Here is a 13,252-nt window from a genome sequence, read left to right on the forward strand (position 1 = left end):
CACGAGGAATATGAAGTGACATCTACACCAACCAGCCAAATATCGAGCTTGGCCTCGGTGTATTCAGCTGCTCTACAATGTCAGACCCACCACAATGTGTGGCACCACCCGCTCATGCAAGTTATTGCCTTGTTGTGGTAGCACAGGATAAGATGTTGACTCAATAGACAACTTCATATCATTCATCATACGGAAAGATATATTAAAACGTGAATATCATCAATAAATTAAGCTTCTTCAATCGTTCATTTTTCACATAATTCCTACATATTTTTGTCATCAGTTGAATGTGGAAAAGGTTTTCTAGAAATGCAAATTCCAAGTTCACTTTTAGAGTTAAACTATAACAGCACTTGATGGGCAAAATAAAATCTTGTAAAATATTACTGGAATTAATAATACTTGATCAAGCTTCTATATCCATAGACAGGAAACGTATTAAAGCACCACCAATGTTCTTAACATTCTATATCTTGATAAGAAAGCTGTCAGTTTATACTACAACCAAGATAGAATTTTCACAAAAGACCCGTTTCTACTTTTTCGAGATCGATATATTCTTGTAAACAAAAAGAAGATAACTAGTTAAAATGAGGGTGCACTGGAGTATTGTGATGATGTACAGAAAAAGAAATGTGATGGGAGTAAAATTACCCTCAAACCGTGCCCATGAACCTAGTTTGAGCAGCATCCGTATCTCTTCCAAATCGAAGTATCGTCTTTGATATTGATTGTTCCCCCCTTTGTTGGAACAGAAGTAGCAGTTTCATCGCCAGCCTCAACAGCTTTCCGGCTTAAAATCTGATAAATCTGAACAAGAACTTCAGAAAATGCCTTTTCCACATTTGTTGCTTCCAAAGCAGAAGTTTCCATGAAGTAGAGAGACTCCTCCTCCGCTAAATCTTTGCCATCGTCAGTCGAAACGGCCACAAGATGTCGAAGATCGGATTTGTTACCGATCAGTATGATTACGATATTTGGGTCGGTGTGATCCCTCAATTCTTTGAGCCATCTCAGAACGTTCTCAAATGTAGGACGTCGAGTGACATCATACACTAGCAAAGCACCAACAGCTCCTCGATAGTAAGCGCTAGTAATGGCACGATACCTAAAGAAGGGAACAACATTGACTCAAAAAGCTAAGCAGCGTAATGCTAAAATCGAAGTCGGAACTGCTTTGATGAAATATGAAGTATAAAATATTAAATTTCAATTTCAATTGTTTAAGACAAAAGTTAAGAACAAAGCATGGTTAACCAATTAGCCGTAATGGAAAGCTAGTCGAGTAGACAAATAACAAAAACTATACAACAGTACAAACATTAAGCCCGCCATTCTTCTGTAAATACGGAAGTTATATCTCCAGTTTCACTTGTAAAGAAAGAAATTCAATGATGAACAACTGCCCCATTTGGATGATTGACAATGAATATAAGGAATTTGAAAGAAATGTGAATCCGAAATATGGGAGTAAACATAGAAGAGCAACAAAGAGAGCATCATCATGTGAGTTAAACAACCATCATAAAGCCAATCAAGGTAACAATTGTAGAGAATTTCTTAAATAAGAGTATGATTTTACATGAAGATAACCATCGTGTTGACCTTTAAAAATGGCTTTCTAAGAAAGACAGATGCATTAAAACAGTTTTTTTATCTTTCTCACCGACCACATGTTTCATAGACTAAATTACTGCCACAATTTTCATGTTATTCAACCAACACTACAAACAAAAACAAGTAGCGATTCCATTTGCAAGATAAGTACATGCATCTTAAAATCTTTTTCAGCATGTGAGAGAGAATTATCCAAGTACATTTCCAAGGTGGTCAACTTTGAAGTGATAGATAAAGAAATAAGTTGGTTTATTAAATCAATGCCAAGCTCTAAGGCCATCTCTAACCTAAAACTCTATTTTAAAGCAACTCTACTTTAAAATAGTGCAATTTTTGCACCAAATACAATATCTTTCTCCAGCCCATCTACTTCAAATCTTACTCTAAAAAAGAATATTCTCGGAATATTCTTTTTTATTTGATTTATTTAATTTTTTTTATTAGTTATCAAATGTGTATTTTTTAAATTCAGTGATATAATTATAATTATATTTTAAATCTGATATAATCAATATTATATTTTATTAATAATTGAGACCCATGTGGGTCGAGATGAGTAGATCGAGCTCTTGTGAAGAGCTCGACCCGATTTTTTTTAAAAAAAATTTTTTTTAAGTGAGTGGGTCGAGCTCTTGTAAAAGCTCGACTCACTCATTTTTTTATTTTAAGAAGAGTAAGAGCTCGACCCACTCTTCTTTTTTTAAAAAAAAATTTAAAGTGAGTGGGTCGAGCTCTTTCACTCATTTTTTATTTTAGGAAGCTCTTCCTTTTTTTTCAATATTTTTTATTTTTTAAAATTTTTTTAAAAAAGAAAACTCCTCTGAGTCAAATTGGCGCAGAGGGAAATTGAGCTGCGCAATTTCGCAAAATAACGCAGCTCCGTTGGAGGAAACCCCAACATAAAAATAGCGTGAAATGCTATTTTGATGTCGGGGTTGGAGATGTCCTAATGATGATGCCTCTATAGTCTAAGCAACTAAGTCAATTACAGACTATGAACAATTTACGTATAATTATATTTTTTTGGTTTCTTTATTGAGGACAAGCAAAGGCTTAACTGGAGGGTAGCTGATAGATATGAAATATATAATCTCTTCATTCTTGCATTTTTGGGGACGATGAGAGAAGATAATTCAGTAGAAAAAAGGAATAGTGTTGAATAATATATTGAATTATAGTCTAAATAAGTAGATGATGGATTATTATCTACCAAGTAGACAAGAAAGTGATTTATCTTTGTTTGTATTTTAAACTCTTTTAGATTAGGATATTTTGAATTCTTCTAGATTAGGATAGCTTATGATTACTTCTTCTTTAAATATCATGTACAAAACAACGATGAGGAATACAATGGAAAATGTTTGTATTCTCTCAAGCTCGATCCTCAAAAACTACATGGTATCAGAGCTATAACATAAAATCCATTACGGCATGGCTGTCTCATCCAAATCTTCAGCTTCCAGCTCCGCAACTCCAGTAGTGCCCATCACTCTGTCGGCCACGGATACTTCCTCCATCCCAATCACTAGCCACAAATTAAATGGTCAAAACTACCTCATGTCTATTCCCGAAGGATACATCATAATCAAAAGAATGTACAGCCTGTACAAAATCAACTTGTCTATGACTACTCACTGCTGTCGAATTAAGAAAAAGCCACACAATGTACGTCTGATCCCGATCCTCAGTGACCGAGTACATCGAACCTGATGAGCGACCAATTGTTGTGAGGAAGGGCGTCCGAACATGTACAATGCATCCTATTTGTGGTTTTGTATCACTTAAACGCTTTTCTCCTGTATATCGTGCTTTTCTTTCCACTATAGACCAGATTCAGGTTCCAAGGGACATTGATGAAGATCTCAGTCATCCGAACTGGAAGGCTGGTGTTTATGATGAAATCAGAGCACTGGAGAAGAATAGTACATGGCACATCGTTGTTCTCCCAGCTGGAAAGAAACCCGTTGGATGTAAATAGATCTTCACACTGTTCGAGTTCTATTGTCCATTGCAGCCAACCTAGACTGGTTTTGTATCATCTTGATGTTAAGAATGCATTTCTCAATGGTGACCTCGAAGAAGAAGTGTACATGAACATTCCTCCAGGCTTTGAATCAACAGATACGACAAATAAGGTGTTAAGATTGAGAAAGTCACTATATGGGCTTAAACAATCACCTAGAGCCTGGTTATATCGATTTACCAATGTGTTGAATAAATATGGCTATACTCAATGTCAATTTGATCACACGTTATTTGTGAAACACTCTAAAGAAGTTAAGATCTCTACCATTATAGTGTATGTGGATGAAGTTGTACTTAGAGGAAATCATACTGACGAAATGACCTGCGTGAAACTGATTCTCTAAAGAATTCGAAATGAAAGACCTTGGCCCTCTAAAGTATTTTTTGGGAATGGAAGTGGCAAGATCATCTCAGGGTATCTCAATTTCGTTCCTGTTGCCCGACTCAACACTGTTCGAGTTCTATTGTCCATTGCAGCCAACCTAGACTGGTCTTTGTATCAGTTTGATGTTAAGAATGCATTTCTCAATGGTGGCCTCGAAGAAGAAGTGTACATGAACATTCCTCCAGGCTTTGAATCAACAAATACGACAAATAAGGTGTGCAGATTGAGAAAGTCACTAAATGGGCTTAAAAAATCACCTAGAGCCTGGTTATATCGATTTACCAATGTGTTGAATAAATATGGCTATACTCAATGTCAATTTGATCACATGTTATTTGTGAAACACTCTAAAGAAGTTAAGATCACTACCATTATAGTGTATGTGGATGAAGTTGTACTTAGAGGAAATCATACTGACGAAATGGCCTGCGTGAAACTGATTCTCTAAAGAATTTGAAATGAAAGACCTTGGCCCTCTAAAGTATTTTTTGGGAATGGAAGTGGCAAGATCATCTCAGGGTATCTCAATTTCACAAAGAAAATATGTTCTTGACTTTCTAAAAGAAACGGGTATGTTAGGGTGTAAACCTGTGGGTACTCCGATGGATCCAAACATCAAGATACGTATTAAAAGAGACAGTCCTCCTATTGATATGAATTCGAAATGAAAGACCTTGGCCCTCTAAAGTATTTTTTGGGAATGGAAGTGGCAAGATCATCTCAGGGCATCTCAATTTCACAACAAAAATATGTTCTTGACTTTTTAAAAGATAAAAGAAACTGGTATGTTAGGGTGCAAACCAGTGGGTTCTCCGATGGATCCAAACATCAAGATAGGTATTAAAAGGGACACTCCTCCTGTTGATATTAGTAGGAAAACTTATATACCTAGCACATACACGACCGGATATTGGTTAGTGTTATCAGTCAATTCATGAATACTCCGACAGAATAACACTTGGATGCTGCATATCGGGTGTTGACATATCTAAAAGGGACATCTGGCAAAGGACTACTCTTTAGGAAATCATCTATCCGAAAAAATCAAAATATATAGTGATGTTGATTGGGCTGGATCTCCTATAGACAAACGTTCCACGTCAGGATATTGCACTTTTGTATGGGAAACTTGGTGACATGTCGGAGCGAGAAGCAACCTGTGATAGCTCGTAGTAGTGCTGAAGCAGAGTTCCGTGCATTGTCTAATGGAATTTGTGAAGGAATATGGCTCGAGACTTCTCGATGAATTAAAGGTGGAAAATGGTCATCCTATAGAAGTACTATACGATAATCAAGCTGCCATTAGCTTCTCAAAAAAACCAGTCCATCATGATCATAATTGTCAAAAGCACGAGGCGCAAAAAAGCGCTCAAGTGTCTTGGGGCTTCAAGCGCAAAGCGCAAAGCGAAGCGCACGCTTTACGGAAAAAAGCGCAAGAAACAAATTATTATCCAAAAAATCAAAATAAAATAAAAAGTCTTTGAAAATGTGATAGATGAAATATCAAATGTCATTATAATCGTCATCTTCATCTTTCAAATCTACGTCACGCCACAATAAACAAAATATTATCAAAAAAATCAAACTAAAATAAAAAGTCTTTCAAAATGTGATAGAAGAAATATCAAATGTCATTTTAATCGTCGTTTTCATCTTCCAAATCTACGTCATCAGCCCCATCACTTGATTTGTATCCATCGGTATCTTCTTCTTCTTCAGTTTCATCATCAATGTTGATCTCTTCTTCATCTACTTCATCCACAATACTAGTTCGAGCTGAAGATTGCTTTCTTTTTGCTGAAGTGGATGATGACGCTCCTTTTGAAGTAGATGCATTTCGAGATCGAAAGTCATATACACATTCACCAACCCCAACCGCTTGTGCTACATCACTCCAACGCAAATCATCATCTTCAAAGACCAAATCGTTATCATCATTCTCTTCATCACTATCATCCAACTTTCCCAACAACCATTCGTTACTATCATCTATTTCTGACAAAGAAATAGGATCAATCTTATCTCGCATGGCATATCTTCGCCTCAACGCTCTGTTGTATTTGATATATACCAAATCATTCAATCGTTGTTGAGACAACCTATTTCTTTTTTTAGAATGTATCTGTCAAACAATTAGAAAGTAATAAGTTAGGTTCATACTTCATAATATAAAATTTAATATGTAAAAAAAACTTCTAACTTACATGTTCAAATACACTCCAATTACGTTCACAACCTGATGAAGAGCATGTGAGGTGCAAAATCTTCATTGCAAATGTTTTCAATTCAGGTGTTGATGCACCATAAGAAGACCACCAATCAGCTTGAAAGTTGAAACACAAAAAAAATATAAGATTAAATTTCTTATCATTCAAAGATACTATAAGTAATGTTTGAGAAATAAATTCATATTGCACTAAATATTATTTACCTGGTGATTTTGAAGCTCTTTGTCTAATAGCCATGGGTAAACCAAAAAGTCCTTCTGCTTTTTTGTATTTATTCAATTGATTTGTAATCTTATCTTGTAAATCTTCACCTCGCACCAATCTAGCTATGCATTTGTACAGACCCTCCAACACTTCTTCATCATTTTCTATGTCACGATTTGAGTAAAAAAACTCAGGATTTAAGAAATATCCAGCCGCATGCAAAGGATGATGGAGTTGAACGTTCCATCTCTTGTCGATGATCTCAAAAATACCCCGATATTTCTCTTCATTATTATTAAATGATGCAGCGATAGCTTCTTTGGCTCTGTCCATTGCCTCATAGATGTAACCCATTGGAGACCTTTTTTCACCGTCTACTAGCCGCAATACTTTCAGCAATGGGCCGCCAACTTTTAATGCAAAAACTGTAGTTTTCCAAAAAGAAGGCATCAATATCACTTCTGCAAGACGTTTTCCAGCTGCCTCTCTAGAATATCGACTTTTTGACCACTTTTCAGATGTAAACATCTTTCTCAGATTTGCTTGTTGAACTTGAAACCGCTTTAAAGTCAAAAAAGCGGTTGCGAAACGAGTCTTTGCAGTTCTTACCATGTCTCTCTGTCCAGTAAACTCCCTCATCATGCTCAACAATTGTGGTCTATTGTAAATATAACCGTTCACCATCAACGCCCGTTCATGCAATTTTTTGAGGTTAGGAATTTTGAATATTTCCTCAAGCATCAAATCTAAGCAATGAGCTGCACATGAAGTCCAATAAAAGTGTGTAAAATTGTTTTCCAAAAGACGACCTGAAAAAATGAAGTAAATTTACTTTAAAAATTGAAAAATCAGATTTTTAATTCAATTTGCAATTTAAAATATTACCTACTCTAACATTGCAGCTGGCATTATCTGTTACAACATGAACCACATTCTGCTCTCCAATTCGATTCACAAATTTAGAAAGTAACTCATACATCTTATCAGTAATGTGAGAATAACTTGAAGCATCCACCGATTCAACAAATATGCTTCCTTTAGGACCATTTACCAAAAAATTTATAAGAGTTCTACTTTTTTATCCGTCCACCCATCTGCCATGATTGTACAACCATACCTAGCATGATCTTCTTCGTGGGATTTGAGAAGCAGGTTCGTATTTGCCAACTCCTTCTTCAAATACTTAACTCTTACTTCATGATATGATGGAGGTTTCATTCCCACTCCAAAAACCCCAATAGCATCAATATAGGGTTGCAAAGAATCATATTTAACAGCATTAAAATGAATTCCGGCATCATACATCCACGTAGCAAATTTCTGAACCGCATCTTCTCTTATTTTCATCATATTGGCCTTTATTTTTCGCACGTCTCTGTCTGACAATTTCTTCTACATCTTTCGAAAAATAAAGATCAATAGGCCCTGCTTGTTTACACCTTTTACCCTGCACCGTAGGGCCGGACATTGGTCGTTTCCCTTTCATTTTAGTTTGAACATCATCCTCATCCTCGTCTTCTTCTAAATCAACAATATCATCTAAATGAGGAATATCATCCATTTGATTCTTCAAAACACTCTTTTTTTGCATGAAATTTTTAATTTCTTCTTTAACATGCTCTGGACACTTCGGACAAGCTTTCACATTTCTATTGCCCCCAATTAAATGCAGCTTGTGCCGATAAATCCCACCATTTGTTATTTTACCACAAAAAGAACAACATACAATATTTGGATTTTTAGGATCCGGAAGTGTGGCATAATTTCAAGCAATGTCCTTTCGATTTGATGGAATTGGTGTGTTTGACATGTTTAAATTCTGAAATATAAAAAACAATTCATCTATTATATTATTAAAAATAAAAAACACAATTTGTAATTTTAAACAAAAATTCCTAAAATTAGGGTTTAGTGGTTTACCAATTGGGTAGCAAATGAGAAGCGGCGGCGGCTGAAGAGCAGTGGCGACAAGGCAGAGGTAGAGGAGATTCACGCACAAATGCAAAGGCAGTGGACTTGACCAGAGGCAGAAGCACTAATCGACAGAGATTTTAACATACATGGGCTGGGCTTTCATTTGGAGCTGGACTTGGGCTTGGACAGAATTAAAAAACACATATGGGCTGAAGCGCCTAGCGATATCGCTCAGAAATCCAGGCGAAGCGCACTAAAGCGTGGGCTTCATCAACCTGCTGCGCTTCGGAACAATCCGAAGCGCAAGCAGGCCGCCTCGCCTCGCCTCGCGCTTAAGCGAGCGAGGCGAGCGCTTTTCACAACTATGATCATGATAGAACAAAACACGTTGAGGTTGATCGACATTCATTAGTGAGAAGAGAGAAAAGGGGATGATAAACCTTGGCTACACTCCTACCCAGTTGCAAGTTGCAGATATACTTGCGTAAGCAATTCACACGCCCATTTATGAAGATTTGAGTTCCAAACTTGGCATGAACAATTTATATGACCCAACTTGAGGGAGAGTGTTGAATAATATATTGAATTATAATCTAATAAGTTGATAATGGAATTATTATCTACCAAGTAGATAAGATAGTGATTTATCTTTGTTAATATTTTAAACTCTTTTAGATTAGGATACTTTGAATTCTTCTAGATTAGGATAGCTTATGATTACTTCTTCAACTATCATGTACAAAACAACGTTGAAGAATACAATGGAAAACGTTTGTTTTCTCTCAATCTTGATCCTCAAAAACCATAAATAGACACTGCAAAGTTGAAGCAAACCAGCTCAGGACAACCATATATAAATGGTGATCCACGAGCATACGAAGAATCCAGTGCCCATATTGTTTGGACACAGATAGGGGTGTGGGCCTAGGATCAAAATAGGAAGATAGGGTCTTTACATATATTTATGAGTGTACAAGTGTGTAAGTGTACGATAATATATATATATATGTAACTGAAGATATCAAATGAATTAATCATTAAGATCAAGAAAATCTACAGTGATTACACATCATAATACAGATACATTATAAAGCCAATTCATTCATAAGTCACAAACACTGTAAAAATTCAAATATAAAATATAAAGGAGTCATTCAAATTTACATCTAAAAAATAATTAAATAACATACAAAATTCCCCAATATAACCTTTATCCGACATCATTCATCAAGTCACTTTCAATGCTCCAATGCGTGATCTTAGATGAAGAAATCAATAAAGATGATAAAGGTCATGAATTTAAATGAAATAGACTACAAAGTCCCAAAACGTCAACAATAAACGAGTTGTATAAGTTTGGCTTTCTCTACCATATACACTTTATCGAAGTGTTCGAGAATCAAGATACCGAATGATGCATACTACTCTGATGACGACAGTTAAGTTTCACTATCGAATTCTAGTTAACACTAAGACAAGTCAACAAATTGGTGCATTTACTGCAGAATTATGTCCAACAATACAACCGACACCATGATGTCCTTGTTTGTTTGGTTATCATGAAATTCAAGTCACTAACATATCACATCAATCTTTACTAATAACAAGAAAGAGTGTTCTTTATTAAAATCCTGAGGAGGTTTTCAAGCCAGAGCATCTGATATTTCAACACTAGAGGAAATGGATGACCCAAGGTTACATATTTGGTTTATGGGTTAAATGGTACAGCCTCAGGTTATTAAGATGAGTATGATAAGGAAATCCAAGTAACATTGCAGGATACAAACAAACCAGGTTTCATACATACAACTTGATCTGACTTCGACTCAACGAGATATAGAAGTAGCACATCATCCTTCCTCGGAGCTATTTTTCTTTTAAGAAATGAGATTCATTAACAAGTTTAAAAGGAACAAATGAGAGATAAAACAATCAAACGAGGTCGTACTGGTTAAAAACATAGTTTTTTTCATACATGGGTGAAACATTAAACAGCTCTAATGTGGAGGGACGTAACAGGGAATCTTATTGAGTCAAGGTGCATCTCTCACTAAACAACTCGCAATATCTTTACCTATTTTAACTCTTTTTAAATTAAAATAATGTTAACACATAGCATAATCTACACACTACATCCTAATCAACTACAGGACCGAGATTTTTAAAATAGACACATCTAATAAATGGAGCGTAAGTGTCAAAGAAATTCTGCAAGAACAAGTAGCACCATGCCGAAGATTTAAGTGATATAATCAATTACGTAATATATTCTTAGTTCACTTAATCGGTTCACCAAAGATTTTTTGTATGTATATAAACTGAAGCCAAACATGAACTACTGCGATCATGGAATGGAATATACAGAAGAATAAATTAATAAAATTAGAACAGAAGCATGTTCGATTCCAATTGTAAATGTAAGCCTCTCGTTCTTTGATACGCCCCAGAACTTTGCAAATGTATTAGCTCATCTATAACACCGAAATCAAAACAGAGAACCCTGATCATATCTTTGTTAGAGCAGATGCCCGGCAAGCCAACTTATGACTTGGGCTTTATTGACTCTAATGTAAAACAATCTTTATTTTAATAATATTTTACGAATTTATTCGATTATGGCATTATACTTTATCTGTATACCCATGCAAGCTACATAGATAAAGTCCTTGAATATACAATAAGTACCATGAGGTCTGCGTCTCAACGTAAAATAATGAAACTCATTAGAAAGCGTACCGTATATTCTAAACAGGTTCCTAGTCGATTTAGCCGCCTAAAACAAGGATAATGGTCGCTCGAGCTTGAGACTAGCATCTGTGGTGTAAACGCCATGTTTCATTGGCAAGGGCATGAAGATGTCCATTCACACAGATGGGTGATCATATGATGATGCACTGACCAACCCTCCCTCGGACTATCCAAGTGGTTCCCACTTATCGAGTGGAATAGTCCGCAGTTATGGTTGTACACCATTAGTCCTTTGATCCGGGACAATGTAGGGGCTATACGTAGTAGCATGCACTTTGATCCGTTTACCGACTCCATCGAGGGTCATCAGGTGGCGAGGTTGGGTGTAGTTTCGAAATACGTAAGAGCAAATGCATTGTAGTCAAGGATTCACCGTTCGCCTACGGATGAAGATATCCTACGTGATCTGATGAGTTAATAGTGCAAGGAGTCTCTGGCCAGAGCAAGAAATGTGCTTTAGGCAAAGGTGTTTTCCTAGTTGCACATACCATGCAACTATTAGTACTCAAAGATAAATAGCATCATTATCGAATTCATATGCAACTCTCGATATATCAATGGTTGCAGATTCGATCGGGATATATGTGTTGAAGGGACCGTACTGTACGCTAACCATGACTAAAGGTTCTCGCAGGCACTATCATTTATACCTAGGGGATCATGAGGCGATACTACTAGACGCTCTTACCATGGTCCGATGGGTGCAATCAGAAATTAGTTCTGACATTCTTGATCAAGGACTTGATGAAAAGAATGTGGTTAACTAGGGTAAACCCAAATAAGAATAAATGTTATTCTGAATCACATGGAGATGTGAACTCACGGCTAGCTGTATCCCTGAACCATTGAGGGTCACACAAGTATCGGATTCTGTGTTCCCGTTGAGATAGTCAAATTTCAAGGAATTGAAATTTGGCGACTATAGTTTGATGAAGATCAAACAGGCAGCTTATAAAAGAGTTTATGAGCTGATTCCATAGGATGGAAGAAGTGGAAGTTAGCATGATTGCTAAATAAGGAAGAAGAGTGGAACTGTCTGCTTTGTGAAGGAGTTCACTAAAACTGGCAGCGGCCAAATATGGTAACTGTCATATATGGCAAGTTCTAAATTTGGTAAATGAAAATTTTGATCTTCGAAATTTTCGATTTTCATTATATGAACAAGATTTGTATCCTTGGTATATCGGCCCTCTCGGATCGTCGATCGGTGTTATAATGAGTTCGGCATCATTTATTTAGTAAATTGAGAATTTACTAATTAAATGATTGTGCTAGTAGTAGTGACTACAAATATGCACAAATTCCCATGAATATTCTAGAGGAGTCTAGAATTAAATTAACTAATGAGTTAGTTTATAAATTAAATAATAGTTATTTAATTTAATATACATATATACATGTATATATTTTATATGGTGATATAAAATATATGTATATGATATTATTATATCATGTATTATTAAATGTTAATAAATACATTATATTTTAATTATATGGGAGTTTAAATATAATGAAATTAATAGAGTCCTTGTGGGAGAATGACTTCTAATTAGATTAGGAGTCTTACTCTATAAATACACCATTAGGGCTCATTGTTGGATGATGAATTATTCTTCACACAAAACACAAGAAAATTCCTTCCTTTTCTCCCTTGAAAGTCACGGCCAACACATAGAATTGTGGGAAGGAATTTTGGCAAATTGATTTGTTTAATTGTTGATTAAAATCAATAATTAATTGTTAATTATTGGTTAACAATCAATTAGCCAAAATCCATGTTTATGAACATGATCTCTCGGCCATACTTCCAAAAGATGGGAAAATTTTGGCCAAGTGATTTTTCCTTCCACCACCGCGCCGACGACGCTGCACCGTCACCGTATTTTGGAAATTCGGAGTGCACAGTCTCAACGCACAAATCGTTTGGATTTTCTAGTGCAAACCAAACGAGGAATTCAGTTTCTGATCGTGGACCTAATTAGGCGATCAAAGGAGAAGATCCGTTCGTAGGGATTTACAAGAAGGACTATATCCTCCTAAAAACGGAATAGTTTGGAGTCCAGCGTTAAGAACGCAAAGGTATAATTCTAAACACCCTATGTATGTTTTTAAACACGCGACGCCCAAGAAC

General features: G+C 35.9%; 2 protein-coding genes across 2 annotated transcripts; both read right to left on the minus strand.

Moving 5' to 3' along the window:
* Positions 1-357: 357 nt before the first annotated feature.
* Positions 358-3,598, minus strand: LOC142543174 (ras-related protein YPT3-like). The gene is made up of 3 exons (XM_075650259.1): positions 3,324-3,598; positions 3,046-3,142; positions 358-1,108 (listed from the first exon to the last, which is right to left on the minus strand). Exons 2-3 carry the CDS (start codon positions 3,132-3,134, stop codon positions 676-678), a joined length of 522 nt encoding a protein of 173 aa, XP_075506374.1. The 5' UTR covers positions 3,135-3,142; positions 3,324-3,598; the 3' UTR covers positions 358-675.
* Positions 3,599-5,355: 1,757 nt separating this feature from the next.
* On the minus strand, positions 5,356-8,417 carry LOC142543173 (uncharacterized). Its single transcript, XM_075650258.1, has 4 exons — positions 8,380-8,417; positions 6,459-8,278; positions 6,232-6,350; positions 5,356-6,149 (listed from the first exon to the last, which is right to left on the minus strand). Exons 2-4 carry the CDS (start codon positions 7,198-7,200, stop codon positions 5,664-5,666), a joined length of 1,347 nt encoding a protein of 448 aa, XP_075506373.1. The 5' UTR covers positions 7,201-8,278; positions 8,380-8,417; the 3' UTR covers positions 5,356-5,663.
* Between the last annotated feature and the right edge of the window lie 4,835 nt (positions 8,418-13,252).

This window comes from Primulina tabacum, chromosome 4 (assembly GCF_025594145.1).
Source record: "Primulina tabacum isolate GXHZ01 chromosome 4, ASM2559414v2, whole genome shotgun sequence".
Classification (NCBI taxonomy): Eukaryota; Viridiplantae; Streptophyta; class Magnoliopsida; order Lamiales; family Gesneriaceae; genus Primulina; species Primulina tabacum.

Excerpts from the sequence above, each read along its gene's own strand:
- LOC142543174 (XM_075650259.1), bottom strand. The coding sequence starts at position 3,134 with ATGGAGGAAGTATCCGTGGCCGACAGAGTGATGGGCACTACTGGAGTT. Across the intron at positions 1,109-3,045 it reads TTGGATGAGACAGCCATGCC|GTATCGTGCCATTACTAGCG; the intron begins GTAATGGATTTT and ends TCCCTTCTTTAG.
- LOC142543173 (XM_075650258.1), bottom strand. The coding sequence starts at position 7,200 with ATGCTTGAGGAAATATTCAAAATTCCTAACCTCAAAAAATTGCATGAA. Across the intron at positions 6,351-6,458 it reads AAGAGCTTCAAAATCACCAG|CTGATTGGTGGTCTTCTTAT; the intron begins GTAAATAATATT and ends TCAACTTTCAAG. Across the intron at positions 6,150-6,231 it reads ATTGGAGTGTATTTGAACAT|ATACATTCTAAAAAAAGAAA; the intron begins GTAAGTTAGAAG and ends ATTGTTTGACAG.